This window comes from Epinephelus moara, chromosome 2 (genome assembly GCF_006386435.1).
Source record: "Epinephelus moara isolate mb chromosome 2, YSFRI_EMoa_1.0, whole genome shotgun sequence".
NCBI classification, from domain to species: domain Eukaryota; kingdom Metazoa; phylum Chordata; class Actinopteri; order Perciformes; family Serranidae; genus Epinephelus; species Epinephelus moara.
In genome coordinates this window covers 18,548,579-18,572,649 of record NC_065507.1, presented here as the reverse complement: position 1 = coordinate 18,572,649, position 24,071 = coordinate 18,548,579, and the positions used below count along the sequence as shown (strand labels likewise).

At 41.0% G+C, this 24,071-nt stretch overlaps 1 protein-coding gene across 1 annotated transcript; it reads right to left on the bottom strand.

The window, feature by feature from the left end:
* Nucleotides 1-969: 969 nt before the first annotated feature.
* abhd15a (abhydrolase domain containing 15a) lies at nucleotides 970-22,355 on the bottom strand. Its single transcript, XM_050075133.1, has 3 exons — nucleotides 21,411-22,355; nucleotides 5,339-5,691; nucleotides 970-4,263 (listed from the first exon to the last, which is right to left on the bottom strand). The coding sequence occupies exons 1-3, from the start codon at nucleotides 21,957-21,959 to the stop codon at nucleotides 3,603-3,605; spliced, it is 1,563 nt and encodes a 520-aa protein (XP_049931090.1). The 5' UTR covers nucleotides 21,960-22,355; the 3' UTR covers nucleotides 970-3,602.
* Between the last annotated feature and the right edge of the window lie 1,716 nt (nucleotides 22,356-24,071).

The following is a 24,071-nucleotide window of genomic DNA, read 5'->3' as shown; positions in this document are numbered from 1 at the left end:
TCCACAAACCAGTGGATGACATCACAGTAGCTACGTTTTTTTTTTGTTTTTTTTTTACAGCCTATGCTTGATGGTTAACAGTTACAAATAGTGTCGTTATCATGGCTTTAAAGGTCCCAGGACATATTTTACATTTCCAGCAAAGTCTAAATAGCTAATAAGAAATCATAGAACTTTTGGAAAATCATATTTTTAATATTTAGTGTCTCAGTTGAGTTAATAATGAGCCAGATTCTGTCTTGTTTTCACTTCAGGTTAGTTTTACAGCAGCACTGCCTGTATTAATGATGGTGTCATTTACATGGAACAGTCACTGTGTGTGTGTGCGTGTGTGTGTCACAGGCAGTTTTTGTTTTGCATGAGACTGTGAATCTTGCTGTAGATAATGAGCCTGTATAAGAATATGCTGCATGTATGTGACAGCTCGTATACATGTCTCTGTGTTTGTGTGCATGTGTGTGGGTATTTCTGCGTGTCTCTCTGTTTGTGTGTGTGCGTGTGTGTGTGTGTGTGTGTGTGAGATGGCAAGGATGCGTGTTGACAATGTGTCTGCCGCCGGCACACATTTTGTGTGTGTCTGTGTGTACACTGCTGTGTTCCAGCTGTCTGAGTGGATAAGGCTCAGTGGGCGAACAAACACCGCGGTGAATGTCACACACACACACACACACACACACACACACACACACACACACACACACACACACACACACAGTGCTATAAAAGGGAGTGTCTGTGAGCATTTACTCAGCAGGGGTTTGACATGATTGCAGGTCCCAACTTTACTGTGAGGTGCTTTAAAGATGAAGATGATTAAAAGCAAAAATAATGACTCAACTGAGAACAAGATTTATGATGCAGCATGCTGGTTAATGAGGAGTTTACTTACCTTTAGTGGAAAGATAAATGCTATATTTTAGGACACATTGCTGATACGAAGCGTATATATCCCAACTGTGTCATCTTGGTTCATTTTATTATAGTTTTCAGATTCCATCACATAAAACAACAAATTTAATTGGCGTATCACATGTTTTTAAAACAACAGAGGGCAAAAATCAAATCAACAGTGCTCTGTAGTTTTGTGTCTGATGCTTTCTACTACCTTCAACCTCGACTTTTTCCTGCTTATCAAACTGTTGAGCTGCCCCTTGAAGTTTAGTTTTTACTGTATATCATTTTAATGGATATAATTTATTATTTAAAAGCTGTAGTTGGTAACTTTATTTTCTATAACAAAAAGTAACCTGTCACTATATTCACTCAGCATTAAATGAAATCATACTCCTCTGTTTACTCTATTGCCTTGTCGTGCTTCTAGCACCCTCATGAAAGGTAAACGAAAACAACAACCAGAGCTGAGGAGTCTCAAATATGAAAGTTGGTCCGACCAGTGGGTGGTGTTCGGTACTTCTGTTGACTGTATCCAACTTGGCAGCCGGGTCACAAGCTTTCTAGTTTTATAGCTAAATAGTACAGTAAAATTTGTTTCTGAAAGCATCAGAAACAACAGAATCTTGATTCATATTTGATCAGCGCTGCATAGTTTGAAAGTGACCACAGTTCTCGAGCAGTGATTGACATGATTGAGCTTTGAGCCCCGTTTCCACCAGACACTTTCGGTATGGTACCATTGGAACCAAAAGTAACCCTTCAAACATGGCACCAAGACCCTAGGTCCATTTAGCGTTTCCACCACAAACAGTACTTTTAAATGTGGGCGGGGTTGTTGTCAATCACTGCTCCGTCCAGCACTCACTGCTGCATCTGCGCCTCGTTTATTGTCTACACAACGAGGTAGCACGCCGACATTTTCAGAACAATATACGACAGACTTGAGTGAGAGTCTCTCTCCATGGAATATTTAGAAATAGCGGGTTTGTGCACCTAGTCCTTTTAAGGCAAGTGCAGCTGGCCTGAGCTCACAGGAACGACACTTAATGATGCTTTTTTTTCCTTCAAGTGAGGACTAGAATATATGCAGTCCACAGAATCTGGTCAAATTAATATATATATATTTAAAATTTGAAGAGCCACTCATTACTAAAAGTCTGTCATCCAAGAGAGACAATAAAAACTAAAGTAATGGTCAAAGTTGTCGTATTGAAATTCACGTCGTCGACTCATGCATTGAATAATATTACAGGTAAATGTTCCACCTTAAATGTTGCTGGTGAATTGAGTTGTTTTTATCTCAGCCTCCAGCTGCTAAAAGAGGCAGGAAAACATCCTTTACTATAGTTTACTAATGTATGTAAGACTTGCCAGAGTGACCATCTGCTATTGACCAGTCAATGGGCTGCAGTGTTCACAGCTCCACCTTTTAGATCTGTGTGCTAGGTACCCCAACAGAGGGGGGACGGAAAAAGAACAGAAAAGGTTCAATTGGTACCATCCACAGTTTTTCACATTGGAAACGGAAAAAAAGCATACCGAACTTAACTGTACCGTACCGTACTGCTTGGTAGAAACAGGGCTTTAGAAACTCCTAAGCTCTGATTGGTTGTTTTTGATGTGCTGGGATAGATTTTTACAAATAGAGGCAGAGGGAGGAAGAGGATTTTTTTCACAGACTGTCTCGTGTATTTGTTTTTCTTAGAATATAGTGACAGTTTCAGCAAATACATTACAGTCACTTTCATAAAAGTTACCAACACTAGCTTTATTGTATAAGAATAAATCCAAATAACACAATTTCAAGGGACCTGAGAAAAAATTCACTCAACATTACGCTGCTAAGTCTTGAACGCTCCACCTTCGTGCGAAACCAGCCACCCTCACAGCTTCACCTTTTTCATATCCTGAGCGGCCAGGGGAAACCTTGGAGCGCAGCGTTTAAATGACGAGATAGGAAAACTCACAAAGTGCTTCCAGTCACCCAGCTCGTTAAAATATCATGACACAGATTTTCCTCAATTACACAAAAATTCCATCACAGAACATTTCCCAATACAGATGACGAAAATTTAATGATGTACACAGTAAACTCTCTTTAATGTGTGCAGTAACCCTGGATGAGTCCATTAAACTCATTTGACATGTAGTTCAGAGTAATTTCAGATTATCGCAGGATTTTTTTCCCCTTTCTACTTTATGCACAAGACTGTCAAGATTTTTGCTCCCCAATAAATATCCTTTAAGTGATAATAGGAGAGCAGTAAGTCACTACAGTAAGTGTCAATGTTACAAATATCTTGTGTAAACTGTGTAACATGTGAGGCAGATGGATTGATGGATCAACGAACGTACGTGTGACAGAATCTTTTAGTTTTAACAGCTGGCAGTGAAGAGATTTGCATCAGTCTGTAGAAAAATAAAAAAGCCACTCGCCTTGTCAACTGATCAGCAGTTAAGCAGAACAACTGCATGCAAGCTTTTGGCCTGTCGTGATCCCTTTTCTGTCCGAGTGTTTTCTGGCTCACATTCTTAATGTGAGAACAACACACACTTAAGCGTACTCCATGAGCTCAGTCCTTGCACTCTGCTAGTTGTGGATATCTTAACATTTCCAAACTGAGTGTGGCACAGACGGAGAACGACCTCCCAAATCTAAACAATATCAGAAAGCATCCGTGTAGTCCATTAACTTCCATTAAGCTTCCTCATCGTGTATAGGACCTCTGCCAGTTATAAATGGCGTGGATATTATGGGAACACGCTGGCACTCGTTTACATGTACTGACACTGCGGTGGCGGAAAACCCTCCCTCCCGCACCTCCCCCCAGCCCCCTCCTCCTTGCAGCGAGCTGCTTCGCCCTCTCCTCTGCAGCGAAGAAGTCTGTGGTCGCCCTGAAGAATTCCAGCAGAGCTCTGTGGCTCCAGTTGGTCCGACGGCTCTCCATCCCACTGTTTGGTGCAGCTGCAGAACCGACTGCACCGACTGCACCACCGGCGCTGCCCTCGAACTGGGTGGAGAAACCACAGTGACTTCCACGTTCAGTTAGGAGGAGGAAAAAATGTGGGTTTGTCTCAAAGAGTTCCAAGGGCACCGTGGATTGGGCGTCACCACGGACTGGGTCATCCTGAGCACACACGCTCAAGACAGGAATAGCAACTTCATCCACATCTCTCAAGGGTTCATTGCGTTCCCAGTAAGCATCCCAGGTGCCTGAAGTATTGCAGCTAATGCTGGTCCCTGCTGGTGCTGCTGGTGTGGAGCCCACGTGTCCTGTCTGACAAAACAACGCCTCTTCCAGGCCCCGCAAGGAACAGCTAGAAAACAGGGTGTCTGTCTGGATGGTCTCACCCAGCACCGTCTTGTACCTACACACACACACACACACACACGCACACACAAAACGAACACAAATAAACAGACAAGAGAAAACCAGTAAATCAATTTTGGAGAGCATGGGTCTCATATTCCCTCAGTGGCATTGATTTGAGAAACCTTACCTGGGTCACGATGTCTCTCAGAATCAATGACTTGACACTGAGCAGGCCATCTGTTGCTACAGTAACTTCATTGTCTCCTTAATTGTCCGTGCCTTTCCAGTAAATGGTTACTGAGTACTTGCATCTGTTTTTATTGCAATCCCTTTGTATCTCCCTGTTGGCTGGCTGAAAATTCATATTTCTTCCTTGTCTGAGTGTATTCTGTCTGAGATTTTAATGCAGTGTACTTCATGCAGCAGCCTTGTGAAGCTGTGTCTTTTTTCCCTTTAATTTCTTGATGCTGTGTGAATTATTCCCTGCTGTAAACTGGAAGAAGGAGCTGCTGAACTTGCTCTGTATACCAAAACTCATTATATTCACAATTGCTCCATGCTGCAAAAAGATATTGCAGATCTTCACCCAGAAATCTGCTGTAGACCTTTCAAAATATAGCCTCATCAAATATTACCAGTCGCCATTTAAGGAAAATTCAAGCTTCATGCAACGTTATTTTCATAGTTCTGGCCATTGTTCTTATTGGTAAGTGCTCAAGTTAACTGCTGACACCTGGGAATGCAGCAACGTCACTGAAAAGAAAAAGATCAACTTCACAAACCATCAGGTTAGCTAAACATATTTCTGGTTCAACTTTGACCTACCCTACTTGCTGTAGGTGTGCATGCACATATTTTCCTTGCGTAAGGAGGGAATGTTGCTGACTTCTCAGGCGTACCCATATTCGCTTTTGCCTTGATCTGCTCTCTGGCAGAACTTGACTTATTTACAACATGTCTGAGCCTTTTTTGGTTTTTGTTTGAAATTAAGTTTTTAATGAAGAGTCTTCATTTGAAAGCCTAGAGAGTTGTGTTTATTTGAGTCTTTCTTGATATTTTGTTCTCAGGCATCATCGCCATTTTGCCCACCCATCCCTCTCTATCAAACCTATGCCAGCACGTTTCCATACCTGCTGAGACATATCTTCTGGTAGAGCACCAGCGCCCACTGCAGGGGCCAGTACAGCCCGTTCTCAAACCAGCTCTGACAGCGGAACACGGGCGACAGGCAGACGGCTGCCGTCACATAGCTGGATGATCCACACTCCCCCAGGTAAGAGAGGAGAAGGCCCGACCCGGTGCTCTCGCTCACTGCATACAGTCTTCCTGCAGGCTGTCGATGGCGGATGTAGCGCACAGCCTCGCGCAGGTCCGCAGGGTCACCGAACTGCTGCAGCTTGAGGGTGGTGAGCGGGGTGCCGTTGTGGCTGCGGCGGTTGAAAACTGCCGGAAGGTAGCCATGGGACAGTGCCGTTTCACATAACTGTAGAGACGGGGGGAGGAGAAAATAAATGAAATGCTAGCCATGTGTCTTTCAAAATGTGTGGGTGTTACAGATTGTGAGCATTACGGAAGGTTTGCTGGGGAGTTTTGTATTTAGTTTCTTGTCACCTTTAAATGAAATACAGAACCTTCACTCGTAAGATAAAATGGTAAAGGCATTCATCCATTTATGTAACATTAGAGAGCAAGGACATGAAATGGTTGATATATGATGTACTTTACATACAGCATGCCTACATAAAGAAATCCTCTTTTTTCTCCTTCTGAACAGGCCACATGGTCGATTTAATTCAAGGACTCATTTATGTTAGATTTGTCTGCAGAGCACAGACGTAGCCTTCTGTCTGTGCTCTGCTTTCATTTCATTTTTATGTGTGCATGTTTCCTGCAAGCTTCCAATACAGACAAGCAAGGCATGCCTATAGGACATATCCATCCATCCATCCATCCATCCATCCATCTTAATCTGCTTATCCAGCACCGGGTCCCCAAGCAAAGCACCCCACATGTCCCTCTCCACAGTAATGCTTTTCAGCTCCTCCCAGGTGGACCCCAAGGTGTTCCCAGGCCAGATTAGATATGCAATCCCTCCAGCGTGTTCTGGGTCTACCCTGGGGCCACCTACTAGTGGGACAAACCTGGAACACCTCTAACAGGAGACGCCCAGGAGGATCCTGATCAGATGCCCGAACAACCTCAACTGACCCCTTTTGATGCGAAGAAGCAGCAGCTCTACTCCGAGCTCGCTCTGGATGTCTGAGCTCCTCACCCTATCTCTAAGGCTGAACCCAGCCACCCTTCTGAGGAAACTCATTTCGGCCGCTTGTATCCACCATCTCATTCTTTTGGTCACTACCCAGAGCTCATGACCATAGGCGAGGGTTGGGACGTAGATGGAATAGTAAATCGAAAGTTTTGCCTTCCGGCTCAGCTCCCTCTTCACCACAACCATCCAGCGCAGCGCCTGCACCACCTCAGAAGTTGCACCAAACCGCCGATCCATTTGACGCTCCATACTACCCTCACTCGTTAACAAGACCCTGAGATACTTGAACTCCCTCGCTTGAGGCAGTAACTCACTGCCAACCTGGAGGGGGCAATACGAGAACCATAACCTCTGATATGAAGGTGCTCTCATCCCGCCCGCTTTGCACTTGGCTGCAAACCACTCCAGTGCATGCTGAAGGTCATGGTGTGATGAAGCCAACAGAACCACATCATCTGCAAAAAGCAGAGACATAATTCTGAGGTTCCCAAACCAGACCACTTTCTCCCCCTGCCTGCACCTAGAGATCCTGTCCATGAATATCACAATGTATATTTAATGGCCTCACAGACCACTGTCAACACCTCTGCCTCCATTAAAAGGTACAATATTACAACCTCCTCCACCGTCGCCTTGTTTGTTGTTGTCAGAAACTCTTCAGTCTGCCCTCTAGTGCCATCTAGTGGATGTATCTCTGCCAACATAAAGAAAAGCATGGAAGTATGTGGGCAGTGATGGTTGAGACATTTGAAATGAACGATCTATTTTCCTACCTAAAGGGAGTAAAATGAGCCTTAATGCCACAGATTGAAACAATGCCTCCTTTTATAAATCAGTTTCCGTTTTGTTCCACTAAATGTCTTTGCAGCTGTAACACGTGAAAATGGCATGGTGCTACTTTTTATTGTATGGAAAAAGAAATAAACTGTTGCTGGAGGAAGTGAGAACACAGTAAAACTACAGGATTAAATGTTGCCCCCTTTTACTGTGCTGATCAACCACTGTATTCTGTACACTACAGAATAGGTTTAGCTGTCATCACTCCATTGAAAAGGAACATAGTTAAAGTCATACCATTAAACCGTATGCTGTTTTCACTTACAAGTTTACCAATTTATGTTTTGAAACAGTCGAGGAACCACCTCTTGTGAGACAGATAGACAGTAGTAGGCTTCTTAGTAATACAGGTTTGAACTGTCAGCAAACAAGAGCTATGCATCCCAAGATACTTCCTTCACAAAGCAGTCCAAATAAGCAAACATCAGTAGCAAAACAAAGAAGCCTTCCCCTGGTGATTGTTAATATCAGCTTGTCGACACTGAGGCAGTTGTCAGACAGTGTAGAGGCCAACATCATGCATAATTTTATTATCCGCGATGATGTCCATGCAGCACACAGATGCTAAGCTCAGACAATATGCAGCTCCCTGTGAACTGGGCTCCGAGCAAACTTGGCACATGAGGACAGGCTCGACTATGGAAACCGGTGATCTCATGACTCTGGCAGGTAGTCTTCCCTTTCAGTCAGCTGCAGTGTGGAGAGAATTATCACGACTCATTGTTTCTTCTCAAGTGAGATATCATAATTATGTTGTTTTTGAAACAAATGTGACAGTATGAGACATCTGGCCTGAGTGAGTGAATGTAAGAAGATGCTATACAAGTGAATGAGAAGTAACGTCCTTGTCATGTTTAACAGAAATTCAAATGTGTAATCTTTTAATCAGTATTGCAAACTTGGCAACACTTAATATTTTTTTGCAGCACGTAAAAACACTCTTTTAAAGGTTTTATTAATTTTATTAAACATTTTTATGTGACTTTTATGTAGAAAATTGCGGAATAAAAGTATTGATTTCCTCAAAAAAAGAAAAGAAAAGGAAAATCTATACTTTTACTCTGTACTTATATATATATATATATTTGGTTACTGCTTCTAACAAGGCCAAACAGCATTGGTATCACGTATCTCGTGGGATCATCAGTTCACAATTCATCAGTGTGGTAGCACCAACACAGCAGCAGCAGCTAACGTCCTACACCAAGCCGTTTTAACAGTCACAGTAAAACCTACGCCAACACCGAAAAGGTTTGACTCAACAGTTTAAACCCGCTAATAACTGTTAGGTAACCTTAGCCACGTTATGCTAACAATTACTTCTGTCATTGTGTGTGCGGGTGGAGACTGTCCCTGGTGTGGAGCTCACACTCCTGCAGCAGCAGTCTCCTAGCGGAGGCCGAGGCAGATGTACCGGTAACGTAAATGCAATAGAAGGGGGGAGGGGGAGTGCGACATCTAGTGGCTAATGATATCAATCACACCTTTAACAGATGTGGGAAATACAGGAGACTGAAAAGTCCTCAAAGTTTACAAACTACAGTGCATAAAACAGCAGATTTTAGTGCATTGCTCCATGAAGCATACTGTAAAACTGATGAGAATTAAAAATTACAATCACTAAATATGTATGTTTCAAATCTGTAAATTCTGCTCACCCAACAGTCTTTTCATCTTCAAAGCAAGGCTCAGACACAAGTGTTTAGCAGCATTTTCTTTAGCTTGTAAGGCTCTCAAGTATCGGCCCTCTAAATCTAATGGTTCTGCTGTTTGTTTCTCTGCATGTTTACAGTAAACTGTTGTTTAGTAGAAAACATTATAAGCCTGTAAAGGTGTTAGGGTAGGAAAGCAGAGTAAATATATGATGTCTTGTAGACAGATTAGCTTATTGTCAACATCTCTTAATTTGCTAAAGCCTAAAATCATTAATGATATGGTGGTTAGTGTGGGTAACATAATAGCACAGATTCTCATATGACATAATTATGTTATGTCCAAAAAGTTGAGCAGAAAAACAGAAATTCTTATAAAGTAAAATTAGATTTAAGTAAGTCTAAACCTGAGCTTTTAACTCCATAAAGTGAGAAATATAAATCTTGAAAGACCGGAAAGTCTTGATTCGGAGCAGAGGAGAAATGACAATTAAATATATGAATTACACTGAAAAGCTCCTCCTGCAGAGAAGGCCTGAAACTGAGAGATTGTTCCAGTCAAAGCTCTGAATATTACCTTTAGAATAAATTATTCAATCCAATAACATGTCTGGAAACACTGCCTTCCCTCTTCCCCTCAACATAGGAGGAGTAGAGTTCAGTTTTCTGTTTGTCATACAGAAGTCTGGGGTCAGAAACAATGGTGGTAGCCTGTGCAAATAAATTGTCGGATTTGAAATGAGCTACAGTCTGCTTATATCTGCAGTAATCCCAATGAGAGTGCAGGGAGAGCTGCAGAATCACTGCATTAAATATTTACCAGCTGAGAAAGACTGCGGTAGGATTTTTGCCACTTTCTGGATGTCTATATGAAAAGGGGGTCTCCTCAGCCAGATACAATGCCCGGCAGTGTCAGTAAAGCTCTGAGCAGAACTAATACACTGGAACATCATTCATTCACTCATTTATTAGCGACTTGCCTAACTCATTCTATAAATAATATTCTGCATTATGAGAGGAGGAGAGGAGCCATTTCAAATGGTTATGAATCACTTGAGTTCAGTTTAATTCCCAAAGATACTGAGAGACATGATTAGATATTTCACAATTTAAACTGCATACGAGGGGCCGGGGCTGAGGGATGAATGTTGCTGAGATTAAATTAGGTGAACTGAGTGTGAAATGATTTCGTCCTGCTCACGCTTGCCTGCTCAGGTATTAACACAGCGACACTGTGGTGATGCACTGTGTGAATCACCCACTATAACAGGCACAATGAGTGATGAGTAACAACTGCTCGGTGTTAGGAACCACACACCTCGAGGACGGCAAATAAAATTAAGGGAATAATTCACAAAATGCAAAGATATTGCAAAGTCTGTATCTGTTATATCATTTGTTACCAAAACCTAAAAACCTACTTTCTGCAGGCGAGGCAGTGAGTCATGACGAAGGAACGATATATTATGAATCCGATAAATTCACCAGCTTAGAGGGAACACATGCTGAATGCTTCCTTACTGTTTCCTAGCTTTAATTAGTAGCTACAAGCTTGACCTTTACATCTAAATCATATTTGGGAACATTAAGTCTCTGGCACTACTTTTCCTAAAATGTTATCTTGACAGTGTGAATTTAGAGATATCAGCGTCATCGCAGGAACAGTAAAAAACAGCAGCTGCTCCAGCAGTTTTCTGCCAGAGATGATAAACTGTCAGCTCAGTGACAAATTCCTTCAGCGGGGAGTCCAGACACTGGACAGCATGCCAGCTCTCATACAAACGGTCCCTCTTGTACACACACAAGAGGCAGCATTTATTCTCCTCGCCCGCTGTCCTAAAACAATTTGCAACATCATAAACATAAACACAAGAGAGCCTCATACTTTGGATGTTATCAGCCCACTGAATGGCTCTTATGAGCTGTCATCAGGAGCATGATTTGAAGTAATACGGCCCAACACTAACCTAACAATATTCTATGTATCATTTGTGTTTATTGCAAGGCAATGACCTTGATTGACTTCAGTAATTATGAAAGACAGGGGAAAGGAGGAAGCCAGGAAGTATAAAGACCGACAAAGTCTGCGAAGGGCACGGTGGATGGATGTGTCAAACAAACACAGGACTGCTCATGTCCAGTGTGGAACAGTTTGACCTAAAATACATCAGCTAACTTAGCGTACTTAATACATAATTTAACAACGTCCTGATTTTAACCTTTGTTCAGAGTCTTTTGGGAGTTTATAAACTATACGTATTTTGAAAGTTTAGAGTGTGACAAATCCCCAAAACCAATGTTTCCACTTTTCCATTTTTTTTCTGTCTCTGTGGCAGCCATTTTGGACTTTCAAAGTGCTCTCACCCATAACCTATTTTTAGCTGGATCCCTCATGATAAATCAAATTAGTTCTGAGTTTAGTAGTTAATTGCATAATTTGTTTCAAGCCAAGGAAACACATGAGACCATTTCTGATGCATTAAAAATACATTTTTGATGCTGCACCTCCCTAACACCTGCGTTGTATTAGGGAAATAATTGCTGGCTAACTTGTTAATGTATCTCTTATTACTACATTTGGCAACTAACTAAGTAGCGTTAGCAGATGGCCTCAGGAAAACAACAGGAAAGATTACCTGAGTGGCTAGTGGTAACCACTTAGCAGTTGTCAGTTGAGAACTCGCTTGACAACTAAGACATAGGCATGGACAGACGGCGTCATTCAGCAAGGTGACTCTTTCTATTGTTCTGACAGAGCAGAAGACTCTGGCAAGAGAAAGGGAGGAGGTGTGTGTTTAATGATAAGTAAGGACTAGTGTGACAATATTAATGTGAGGTGCTGTCCTGTTCCTGCTCGCCCTGCGCCACAAGGAGAATAAAAGCCCTGGATCGCTGCCATACGCCATTCAGGGGTGGTTGCAGAGCAGCACTGCCATACGGGAGGAGCGACCATGTGGCTGTCTTGTTGGGGTTGAGATATGTAAACATACATACGCATCCCCCAGTGACGTGAGAGATGGAGCCAATGCAGAGGATAGAGCAGGACACTGCTGTCAATGACATCAATGAATTCATTGAGTCTGTGGTGGGTTTAACTGGTGGAACAACAGAAGCAACTGCACCCAAATCTACTGTTAAATCATTCCACAACCAGAAACCATGGATTAACAGAGCCATCAAGGATGCTATAAACAAACACGCTGCAGCCAGTCTGTACACATGGATGATTATAAACGTAACCGAGTAGTTTTGGCGCCTATACCCTGACGCAACTGAGAGCTGAAGTAGCTGAAGCCTAACACAACTAAAACCAGCCATTTCACAATGTTGGATATACACCTTCTGGCCCACTGGTAGCTGCAGTCTGCCCCATCTGAAGCATTATAATGGTTGTAATAACAACTGATAACATCTATTTAATGGGCTGATATCATTTGAAAGCAGTGTTTCAACAACATTCCCTTCAAAACATATTGAATCGGGGGATTTACCTCTGTGAGACCACCTCTAACAAACCTCAGCAGCTCCATTGCGACATGTTGCCACAAATCAAGTTAAATTAAGGATGTTATTCGATTAGAAGCCTTTTAGAGGCAACAAAGCATCTCGCTACAACGCTCTGCCCTCTATCCAGGTCAATAGTTTCCCTAAATACTCTTCAACAGGCCTGTGATACATGTCCAGGGAATGGATTTGCTCATGTGAGTTGGATATGTGCAGTAGTGAAACCAGCTTTTAAGAAATAAGAGAGAATTTTGTGGGATAATTTGATGTTTAAATGCATCTGGCAACATTATACTGCTGTATGCTACATTATAGGCTCACCCAGCTTCATATAGATCTCTAATAATTTTACTGCTCTGCAAATAAACTGTACAGGAAAGTTAGTGATGGTTCAAACTAATGATAAAAATCCAAAATGTTACTGTACTTGTTATACAATGAAAACCATCTTTATAGTTAATTGGTTGGCAGTTTTTCAGACCAACTAATTGTATGAGCCGTAAGAGGACAAAGCAGAGTCTGTTTGTGTTTTGATCTCTTGCATCACAGCAGACAAACAGCGGGGATTAAAAAAAAATCTTTCATACATCATAGCCACACTGCTGGAGACGGGTGTTAAATTAAAAAAAAAAAAATCCTGACATCCTAAATATAGTGTTTTAAAGTCTTAAAGTCTTTTATATATTTTTTGCAGTTGAACGATAGTTTATTCCTCTGGCTCAGTTTCAAAGTGATAAACATTACAGGTGTACATTCAAAGGGCAGAGTAGTTATTAATAATTGAGGATACACGCCACAGCGAAAATATCAAAAACTGAAGTCTCGACCTTTTTTCAGCTGACGGCTGCTGCTGTTCCAAATGGAGGCTTTGTCATGGAGGTTTTGTTGGTCTAATTGTTACATTATTTTTAATTACATATAATTTTTATTGAGAATTGCAGTAGTTAAAGGGCATTAAGAACATTAATAGCCCCACCCAGCCCCTCTCACAACCTGTAACTACAGGAGAGACGGTGGTAAAAGCCTAAAAGAGAGAAAATAAAAAAAAAATATATTTTTTTGTGACCAAATTTTTATTGTTTGTTTCTTTTTGTTTTCATCATGAAGGAAACACCACAACTGAGAAATACAGTATTGACAATACGTGCCACATCTACATCTGTACTTGAAGGTATCCACAAATACATTAAGCATATAGTGTATTTACGTAAATTAGATGAATAGCAATACAAACATAAATTTGAGCAATACTCAAAATGTTTATATACCTTCACTTAGCCTCCTATAATCCAAACAATCCAATCCATCTTTGAAAGCTAAAGGGGACAGAGCATTGGCTGTCGGGGCTCCGAGGCTCTGGAACAATTTGTCCGAGGAAATCAGGTCGGCCGAGTCAGTGATCTCTTTTAAGTCTCTTCTTAAAACACACTTTTATCTGAGTGCATTTCCTGATTTTACTTGAGCTTCAAGTTCACTTAACTGTCTTTTATTTCCTCAATTTTTATACACCAAAGTGTTTTTTATCAGTTCTTTAAAGGGGATAGATACAGGAGTCATACTTCCCGGCCAGTAGGTGTCGCACTCTCACTCGCCCGCTCTCGTTCCAGTCTTCAATTCTACAGGTTGCCACGTAACCAAATCAAAATATTGACATATTTTGGGCCCGTAAACATTTCTAAAACAATTATTTCTCTACTGTAATTTTTTTTTTTTCAGGAAAATATAGACTTTAATTCTACACCTTTCTAGACGTTCTGTGGATGTATTATTTTTGAAAAAATATTTGTTCTAATGAAACAGCTATACATATGACCTTTAAGAGATTGATAAATTTGATTTAATTTAATTTAATTTTTTTTTAGTTTATATTATTTAACAGGGACAGTGTACAGCTACTTAGCTTAGTCCCTGGGCAGGAAGCATTGAATAATTTCTCTGCTGAAGACACTATTATATAAAAAACACAATTACAAAATAGAACATATTCATAACACAAAGGCTTCAGCAATAACAACAGCCGGACAACACAACATCAAGTCATCGCAACAGCACCAACAGCAACAACAATGCAACTACAACACTAACGGAAGTGCTGCCAAATACTGATGCATGGGTTGAATATCCCAGGTAGGGCAAGGCACTGATATTGGAAAAAGTGTGGGGACATATTTGCATATTGCTGAACGTCTGGGGGGAAATTTCCTCTGTATCTCTGTGTGTCGACTACACACACTCCCTACACTTTTTGAATGGTGCAGCAGGACAGTTATGGGATACAAAACCTGTGCTCTTCACCCAATATATACATAAAGTCACTGTCTACAGACTGGCCCAGTGTGTCGACACCAAACTGGAAAATTCCCTGTAATGAGTTGACATCATTGCAAGTTTTTGATCAACAGAAAACTTAGCAGCTATATTTCAGTATTAAAGTGGGAAGGATTCACCAAATAATTGATTATTTGTCCACTATTAAATTAATTGCCCACTAATTTTGATAATTGGAAAGTCAAAATTCTCAGATTCCAGCTTGTTAAATGTGATTTTTTTCTGGTTTCTTTACTGCGTCATGACACTAAACTGAATATATTTGTGTTGTGGACAAACATTTGAAGACGACAGTTTATAGACCAAACAACTGATTGATCAATCAAGAAAATAACTGACAATGAAAATAACCATGAGTTGCAGCCTGAGTTGGTAAGTCTATGTCCTATATTCGTATTAGACCTTGTGCTTTGTACTGCTGGTAATATTTCTGTGATTAAGAAATTTACAGCACCAGGACTCATTAAGTATTACCGCTACTATTACCTCGCTCACTGATCTAATCGTGACTGTTAATGGTAAAACTTTCCAACTTTCACTGCATGAGTGCAAAGCTATAAGCTATTATCCCATCCCGCAAGGAATCTGGAAAATCCTAAAGCTGCTCTCCCTGCGGCCGTCAGAAAGTGAAAACGAATGCTCTGAAAAACAATTATTGAAGTGTTGAACGGTAAATTACACATAATGACTGGATTACATAATGCCTCACACAGTATCTATAAGGAATGAAACTTGCCCAAAGCATACTGAATATAACATTTAACTAGGTCACAGAATTATGGTACAACTGCTCACGATTTTATCTGCCCTGTCAGGAAAGTGTGACGTGTTTAAATCATATGAAGCAGGGCGACTGTAACAGCTGGACGTCTGCCTCCGGGAACATTTATAGCTTTTCAACACACTGCTCCTAACAGTCAAACAGGCCGCTGCATATGGGGCTCATTCCTACATGTCTTTACACACCTTCGGTATATTAAACCGACCTCTTTGCTTGACCTCTTTGTGAAGTTTAGGATAAAAAATGGGTTAAAACTGAGTTTGTTGATGGTTGAGATCAGACGATTTAATTATTTCACGATAGGGGAGCCTTTGTTGTCTACGTAAACTTGCCTGGACTCGAGAGTTAAGATGAATGCAGTGATAGTTTCAAGGAATACTTTGTTATTAAGGGAAATGTGACCTTTATCCAATACTTTTTTAATGACAATGCATGTGTTTGGGTAGCACTGAGCACACCACTGGAGGAATTGGACTTGGATTGCATGGCATGAGTTGTGAAAGAATTTGAAAATGTATGTTTTCAGATAGTTTTGCTGTTGTTGAACGTGGTCCCCTGTCAATCAGTAATTTCATATGTTTGCCATTTTCCGCACAGGCATGTGAGAAAAACAGCTTTCTTCATAAATTTAACATGGTCTGACTAAATGACATGGATGGACTGTAATGGAGTATGTTTATTTCAGTATTGTAGGCCTACTTGTGTATTTTTTTTGAGTATCTGCACTTATTTGGGCATAAGTTTTTTGGAAAACTTGTGACTTTTACTCTTTTTTTGTAAGACAAATATTGTACTATTGACTCCTCCGCAGTTCTATGAAAGTAAATGGAGGAATTTTCTTTTCTTTTCTGTAATGCAATAGGCCATACTTTGTGTTTGTCACAGAAAAAAAACACCAGTCTGTAATGTACTGTCAGTCTGTCAATCTTGCCTGTCAGTCGAGTTAAAAGGGCTTGCTACTGGGTGTTAAATCAAAAAACAAATGAAAACAGCTGTGCTTTTGTCGATTCAGTTGTGTTTCAATGGGCTTTGAACATGTTCGACAAGCTCTCCTTACGCGCTGTATTCACAAAGCCTCCTAGTGACAAACTTCTAAGAAAATTCTTAGAATTGTGACATTTTCTTAGAATTTCCCCTTAAAGCTACTCTTACCTTGTATTTCACACAGTACTTAGAAAAAATTTGAACATCCACAACTCCCGCCTCCCTCCAAAGTCCCATCCCCCTCCTCCTGCAACTCCACCTCCCTCCAAAGGCCTACTCCCCCCTCCTCCATTACGTCTATGATAGACGTAGGCGTTGGCAAGGTAACGTTAATTCACAGAAGAGGAGAGCAAGTCAAACACTACAACCAAGACAGTCAAATGCAACCCCGGAGTTTTAAAACTCAACCGGAGTCAGTGATGACTGATGAGTTTTAGAATAAGGTTAGTGCTAACGTTAGATAGTAGCATTAACATTACTAGTAAGTGGAAACGCACAAGGAAGATAACGTTAATGTCTCAGAGGCTATGCTACAGTAGGCTAACGTTATGTTACGCGAGCGGTTACGTCAGGTCTCCATGTGGGAAGACAGACAGGACGCTTGACCAATCAATCGGTCCGAATGCAATGATTGCTCGGAGTTTTCTTAGAACCATATGAGAATGGTATAATTATGAGATTTTGTTTCTGGTGGAATTCACTTACATTTCAGTGTGCCATCAGCTTATTAATAGCATTTTAACCTAAACATTAATAGCATTTTAACCTAAACAAAGAAAAGTGTAAAATTTCCAGAAAGGTAAGTGTCGCTTTAAAGTTAAGACTAGGTGCTTGTAAAGATAACAGTTATTCACAGAGCATCTTCGCCCTTAAAAGAGCTCCTAAGGTGAGAAACTGTGAGGAGTAGGGAGGAGGACTTTTAAGAGGCTTAAGATTTTCTCCAAACACGGGATGACAGTGAGTAAATGAAAAGCTACAGATCAGATTGTGCAGGGATAATATTTGTGATCAATGTCATTAGAGGTATGAACACATTTCTCACCCAAAGCAATAACGCTGTAACGCCAGAAATAAAATGATCACAACACTAAGATATTTGGAAAACTGGAAAAATAGAACAGTGCAGCAGTGATGAGTTGCTCTGAGAACTTTCCTAAATCACTCCTAAGCTAGGACTCCTTACTAAAAGTTTTTGGCCTGAGTTAGGAGCTCTCTGAGAGTATTCTCCGAATGTTTGTGAATAATAACTCAAGTAAAAATTTAACTTAACAGTTTACATTTATACTGCAGAAATATTTAACTTCAGTATCTACTTTGACTCAAGTAAGAGTTGTAAACTTTCTTGACCACTGCTAACTGATTTACATACGGTCGTTTTGTGGGTGAAGTAATCCTATGACTGGCATCAATATCCTTTTATTCCAATTTATACTGTACCCTGAAAATGTACCAGATAAATTAATTTTCACGTGACCTAACCTGCACACTACACTTGGAAAGGATAAGATACATCTTAAAGGGCAGACTACCACAATATATCACAGTTCTTGTTATAGTTCTTGTCATTGTCTGTAGGTATTTTAATGTTATCACTGGTACTGGATTCATACTACTTTTAATGTATTTGTTGTGTTGTGTCTTGTCTGTAACTTTTTATGCTGCTGCTGTTTTGGCCAGGTCTCCCTTGAAAATTAGATCATTGATCTAACCTGGTAAAATAAAGGTAAAATAAAATAAATAAAAAAATCTGGCAACCTTTCATATCACACCTTGAACAAATTAGAGTTGTTACCCATTCTCCCACAATATCCCATCCTGAGTACTAGTTAATGAGTGAGACAAGGGTGATGGATAAGGGAACAAACGGGGTTAAGGAACTCTTGTATCTAGACATTCATTTGTTTTTATGCGTATTTAATACACCTATGTTTTGTCTAATTTACATGTACATGCTCACGTTTTCCTGCATCTGTGGACTTATTATCTCAAATCTCGTTTCTGTAAAATGAATAGAGGGACGACACCACAACATGATATATGTAATGTCATCTTTGGCTCAGTTACTTGGTGAATAAGCACCAGGGAGAACAAAACAGAGATCAATGGAAATGTGTGTTTGCTAAATGTGTTCAATGATACCATTAGTGATGTAATTCAATGCACAGTGATTTAACTAATGAGCCACTGTAATGAATGTAAGTATTTCTTTTTTGGATGAGCACATTTCAAACTCTGACCCAAATATGAAACCATTGCAAAGACTGTAACGACCGTTACTAGCTACTGTATCAGAGCTTACCTATGCCATTATTTTAATGGATATGACTCATGCCAGACCACATGAAACAAAGGAGCATAAGACAAACTGAGAGTAAAAATATGAATGATTCAGGTGGAGATGGCTTATTCATAAATTCATGAGTTCCTGAAATGTGCCGTGTAAAAGAGAAGGGCACAGGGACCACAAGCCCACACACACACCACACACTCCAAACTTTCCTTCACTGTTTCTTCTCTGTGTCAAATATATAGACCCACATGTGTGTGTGTGTGTGTGTGTGTGTGTGCGCTGACAAACATGAGCTCTTTTTATCTTTCTGTCTGTCTCTCTCCCGCTCACACACACACACACACACACACACACACACACACTAGGTTATACACACCAGTGACAGGAACAATCATAATTGGTGTATATCCCTGGTGGTGCCTCAGCTTCCAGCCCTCCCAAGCGTAACTGGCTGACAGCATCACAAATACTCTCTACTCTGATGATGGCCCAAAAAAAGGATGAGGCACAGATCTGAGTGTGACACTTACTTTTCATCTCTGCATCAAAGTGCTTTTCTCACAGTAAAGCTTTAAGTCACCACATTTTTATACTGTTTTACACCGTCTCCTTCTATTTCTGTTCCTCTGTCATTAGTTTTCACTTCCTCTCATCCTCTGACATCCTCTATCCTTTGTTGTTTTTTAGTTCAACAGAAGAAGTTATTCAGAATAACGTCCAACACATTTGGTTTTGTTCGAGTGTTGAGTTCTTGCAGAGTTGTTATATGTGACACGGAGCTGACAGGAAGCCTGTGACGGATTTGCACACAGAGCTAACAGTATGAAATGAAATGAGCTAGCGCCATGCCAGGTGCCCGGAGTGGTGCGAGAGCCAACAGGCAGTCATGTGGAGCAGCGCTGCACTTCCCCAGGCCCCTCAAGTCAAGCGATGCTTTGTAATCCCTCACTCAATTACCTCAGTCAGTGTATTGAAAGAGCAGTTGAAAGACTGGTGCTGCCTCTGCATCTGCTCTTTTTACCCCTCCGCTCTTTTCTTCCAACCGAGCTTGCCATGGCTTAAGCTCAAGTCCCTGTGCCAAAATGGCCATTGTTGATTTGCACTGACATCTTCCCACATCTTTGTTAAAATGACTCAATGTCTGACTTCTCTTTTGACTTGCTGAAAAACTAGTTTCTGTATATGTCTTACAATTTTCTACATTCTACCATCTGAATTTGAAAAATTATTTGCTCTCATTTAGCTATGGACAAGCTCACTTCTGCTTCGTTTAAATGTAGAAATGCTACTGTTATATATATATATATATATATATATACACTGAATGATAGGACACAATGCACTCTCATGCATCTATTCTCCTCATGTTGACTCATGCTGTAAAACAGAATAGAGACAAAGAGTGGCTACTTTGTTCATGACACTATTTAAAGGAGCACTTCACCCACAAAATGACCATTTGTAAGGCAGTTAGTCATGCTGTGTTCCCTTGAATTCATGAAGAAACTTTGTGTTTCTTGCATGTCTCCACGGAAAACGGCAAACATATAAAGTTTGATTGGGGACCACATTTAACAACAACACACTCTCACACACACACACACACAACTTGTGCAGTGTAATCCAAGTCTAATTTGTATGCTCAGTACTTCCCAAACACATTCCTGAAAAAAAAAACTTTAATATTGGAGTCTGGCTTTGAAGAGATCTTAGTTTCACTTCAGTTTTAAATCGTAAGGTTTCATTGAAAATGCATGTGTTTGGGAAGTACTGAGCATACGACCGGATAAATTAGACTTGGATTATTCTGCACGAGTTGTGTGTGAGTTTGCAAATGGATGTTGTGATGTAGTTTGGCTGTTGTTAAATGTGGTCTCCAGTCAATCAGTAAATCAATATGTCCACCATTTTCTGTGGAGGCCTGAGAGAAAAACAACTTCACAAATTTAATGTAATGTATTAATGCATTAGCGTTTGAGTTCCCCTGATGTGGCTTTCCCTGATGTGTGCCTGTGTGTGTTGTGTCTCTAAATGTGTGAGCTGTGTACCTGACTGTTATGTTGCCTCTTGTGTGTGTGTTTTTAGCATTTTATTCCTCTTGTACAGCACTTTGGTCCATGTGAGTTGTTTTTGAATATGAGTTGAGAATATAACATGGCATGACTAATTGATTTACTAATGATCATTTTGTGGGTGAAGTTTTCCTTTCAGATGCATTAGACGCTGATGTGTACATTCTGACTTTTGTCAATGAAATGGATAAAAATGGGTTTCTGTAGATATGTGGTGATTCAGAAACAGTATTCAGAGGGTGTTAGTGTCTGCAGACACTTTGGAAACTGCTGTTTCCAACCATTAACTGGTTATCAGCTTTGTGGAATATTTGTTTATTTCAGCAATATGATTTTACATAACTTTGTATTATGAACATCATCTTGATCTTTTGTGTGTTCAGTTTCTCCAAAAATGTGATTTATCTGTAGTTATTTAAGTTTTCTCCTCTCTATTATAGGATCATTTTTTAGTGTAAAGTCTGTGAGAAAAGCCAAAAACGCACCTTTAACACATTCCTGGTGATCTTCCCAAAAGAGTTTGGGATGATGAGCAGAACAGGACTGGTGGAGTGACTCGAGGTCCGCCGTCGCTTCTGGTAGGATGGCACTGCCCAGTCCAAGGCCACCAGCCCATCATCACTGAGCTGCAGGTTGTCCCGCACAAACTGCACCGGGCTGTCATACGGCCAGCACGCCTCGTACACGCTCTGGAGCAACGCGCTGGCTCGCCACGTCCACCCGACACACGGGGAGTAATTACTGAAAGTCCTGCAGTGTTTCAGGAGATAGTTGGCCAGCGCGGACGGTTTGCAGATTAGTGCCACGGTGCGTGCTTTCCCATCGGTCCTGCCACCCGCACAGGCCGTCTGGGCACCATCGCTCCCCTCTCGCTCTGAGGCGCACCTCTCAGTTTTATCCTTCGTTGCCGGGTGTGAAATCCCCAGTCCCTGAAGCAAAGCATCCCACTGGCTCTCGGTGCCAAAATATTTGGAGCCCGGCCAGATTAAGACCACCAGGATCACAATGCACAGAGCCACAAGCCATTCCAGCATTGGCACGGTTGGGGGGAGCAAACTGAGCACAACACGAGCGCTTGCCGCACCTTATTCTGGATCTCAAGTCAATTAATACACATTTACATTATAGTAAAAAGTCAATAGAAGCGCGCTCAGCCTCACAGTGTGCCGATCCTTTGTCCCGAATCGATGCTCAGCTCGCCAGTGAAGTTTGGTGCCAAAGCGCACCAGTCCCTCGTCGTTGGAGGCGTGCTGTCTCACTTACGCAGCGTTTCTGTCCTCCCAGCTCGTTCAGAGCCCGACTTCATGTTTCCATTTCTGTAGGCACTTATTTAATTAACGAGGAGATTCCTTTCATGCACCCAGCGCCAACTGGTTCAATACCCGAGCATGTGCAGGACCGCGCTCGACCGGTGCTTCAACCCAACAGCTGGGAGCGCAAGAAATGTCTGTGAGCGACGCGCCGCTAAGGCTAGAAACGCCTCCCATCATGTCCAGCCTCCCTCAGAGTGAGCAGGTACTCTGAGGCGTGAACATCTCTGCCGTTATCAGCCTCCCCCTTAAATTACTACCAGTTCACCCAGTGCAAGGATGTCTCAAGAAGACTATCTCTGTATCTCTGTCAGGGCTCCCACATCCCTCTTTCTTTGTCTGACAGAGACAGACAGAGTAATTTGTCATTATGGTGCACTGCTCATGATCATTATCACATCTGAGTGAATTCCTTGTGAATACATTTTGCAATATATGTCCATACTGTGACACTGCAGTCACACACAGAGAACACAGATTAATAAAGAGTGAAATCTGGATTCAGTAAGGATCAATAACCTGCTATGAGATGAGGGGCTTCTGTGGTGGGGACCATGTAAAGTGATGGAACCTGTTCAGCAGGTTTCTGTTGTGCAACAACTCCAGGTTGACTTCAGTGTCTCAGTTTTGTAACTGTAAATCGAAGGAAAGGGGGAAGTAGGCCAGTGTTCTTAGGACATGCTGATTGAGATGCACAGTGCGCCTGCAGATATTCACTTTGATTCAAGCCTCTATCATTTTATGTAACGCGATAACCTCCTCTCTGACATTTTCCTCTTCCCTCCAAAAACTATCTGTGAAATTCAAACAGATAAAAATGGTTCATTCAGTATAGACTGGAGGAAGGAACTAGAGAGAGGGAACATTTTAATTGTAAATCAGATGTGTTGGAGGATATAGGGCAAATAGAGATTATCATCTACAATGGAGTCTCCTTTTCATCGGTGTAAGGACAAGACGTTTGAACAGCAGGCGAAAATACCATTTTGATTTTTGGCCCATTGAAACAAGAATAATAAATGAATAATGTATGATATATGAATAATAAATACCTGAACATGGAGAAAATAATGTTCTTAAGTATGATATTCCAAACAAACCTCATAAAGGTGTCACACAGTAACTGTAAGCTACAATATGTTGAGAGAAGAGGGTTGAAATGTGGTGAGATTTCAAACTGTGCAGATTTATGCACATATCACAGATTTTTACTGTTTAAATGTGGTTTAGCAAATTATTAGTGACTCCCCTAATAACCAGAGACAGTTTATGTGCACAGTTGTTGGCTCAGTTATTTGTATTAATTGCAAAATAAAATAGAATATGATATATAAGGAGAAATGAGAAGAATAAATAAATTAATTAATCAATGAGTTAAACAATCAAGTTATAAAATAACACATATTAAAACAGATAGTTGCTAGTTTTAGGCTATATTGCTGCATGTCATCCCCCCTCTCTCTCCCCCCTTCACACTTAGCTGTCCTGTCCATTAAAGGCAAAAAATGCCCAAAAAATATCTTTAAAAAAAAAAAAAAAAAAGATATGTTTTGAGTCATTGTTTAAAACTGTCCACTGAGCCAGCAAGTCTAATATTTAAAGGCAGGGTGTTCCATATTTTTGTGGCGTAGGAGCTAAAAGAAGCATTCCCTTAAGTTTTTGTACTGACATTAAGAACAGTTAAATGAGCAGCTGTGGAGGATCTCAGGGTTCCTGGGGGGACATGAGGTGATAGGGAGTCTGTGGTACAGGAGGGGCGAGGCCATTAAGAGCCTGAATAACCAATAGAAGGATTTTAAAATCAATTCTAAGAGATATTGGGAGCCAGTGTAGGTT

What these genes read in the sequence shown, in the direction of transcription:
- abhd15a (XM_050075133.1), bottom strand. Translation starts at nt 21,959, where the DNA reads ATGCTGGAATGGCTTGTGGCTCTGTGCATTGTGATCCTGGTGGTCTTA. An exon ending in TCACCAGGAATGTGTTAAAG is followed by an intron (nt 5,692 to 21,410) that starts GTGCGTTTTTGG and finishes CCGTCTCTACAG; the next exon opens with TTATGTGAAACGGCACTGTC. An exon ending in CAGAAGATATGTCTCAGCAG is followed by an intron (nt 4,264 to 5,338) that starts GTATGGAAACGT and finishes GTGTGTGTGTAG; the next exon opens with GTACAAGACGGTGCTGGGTG.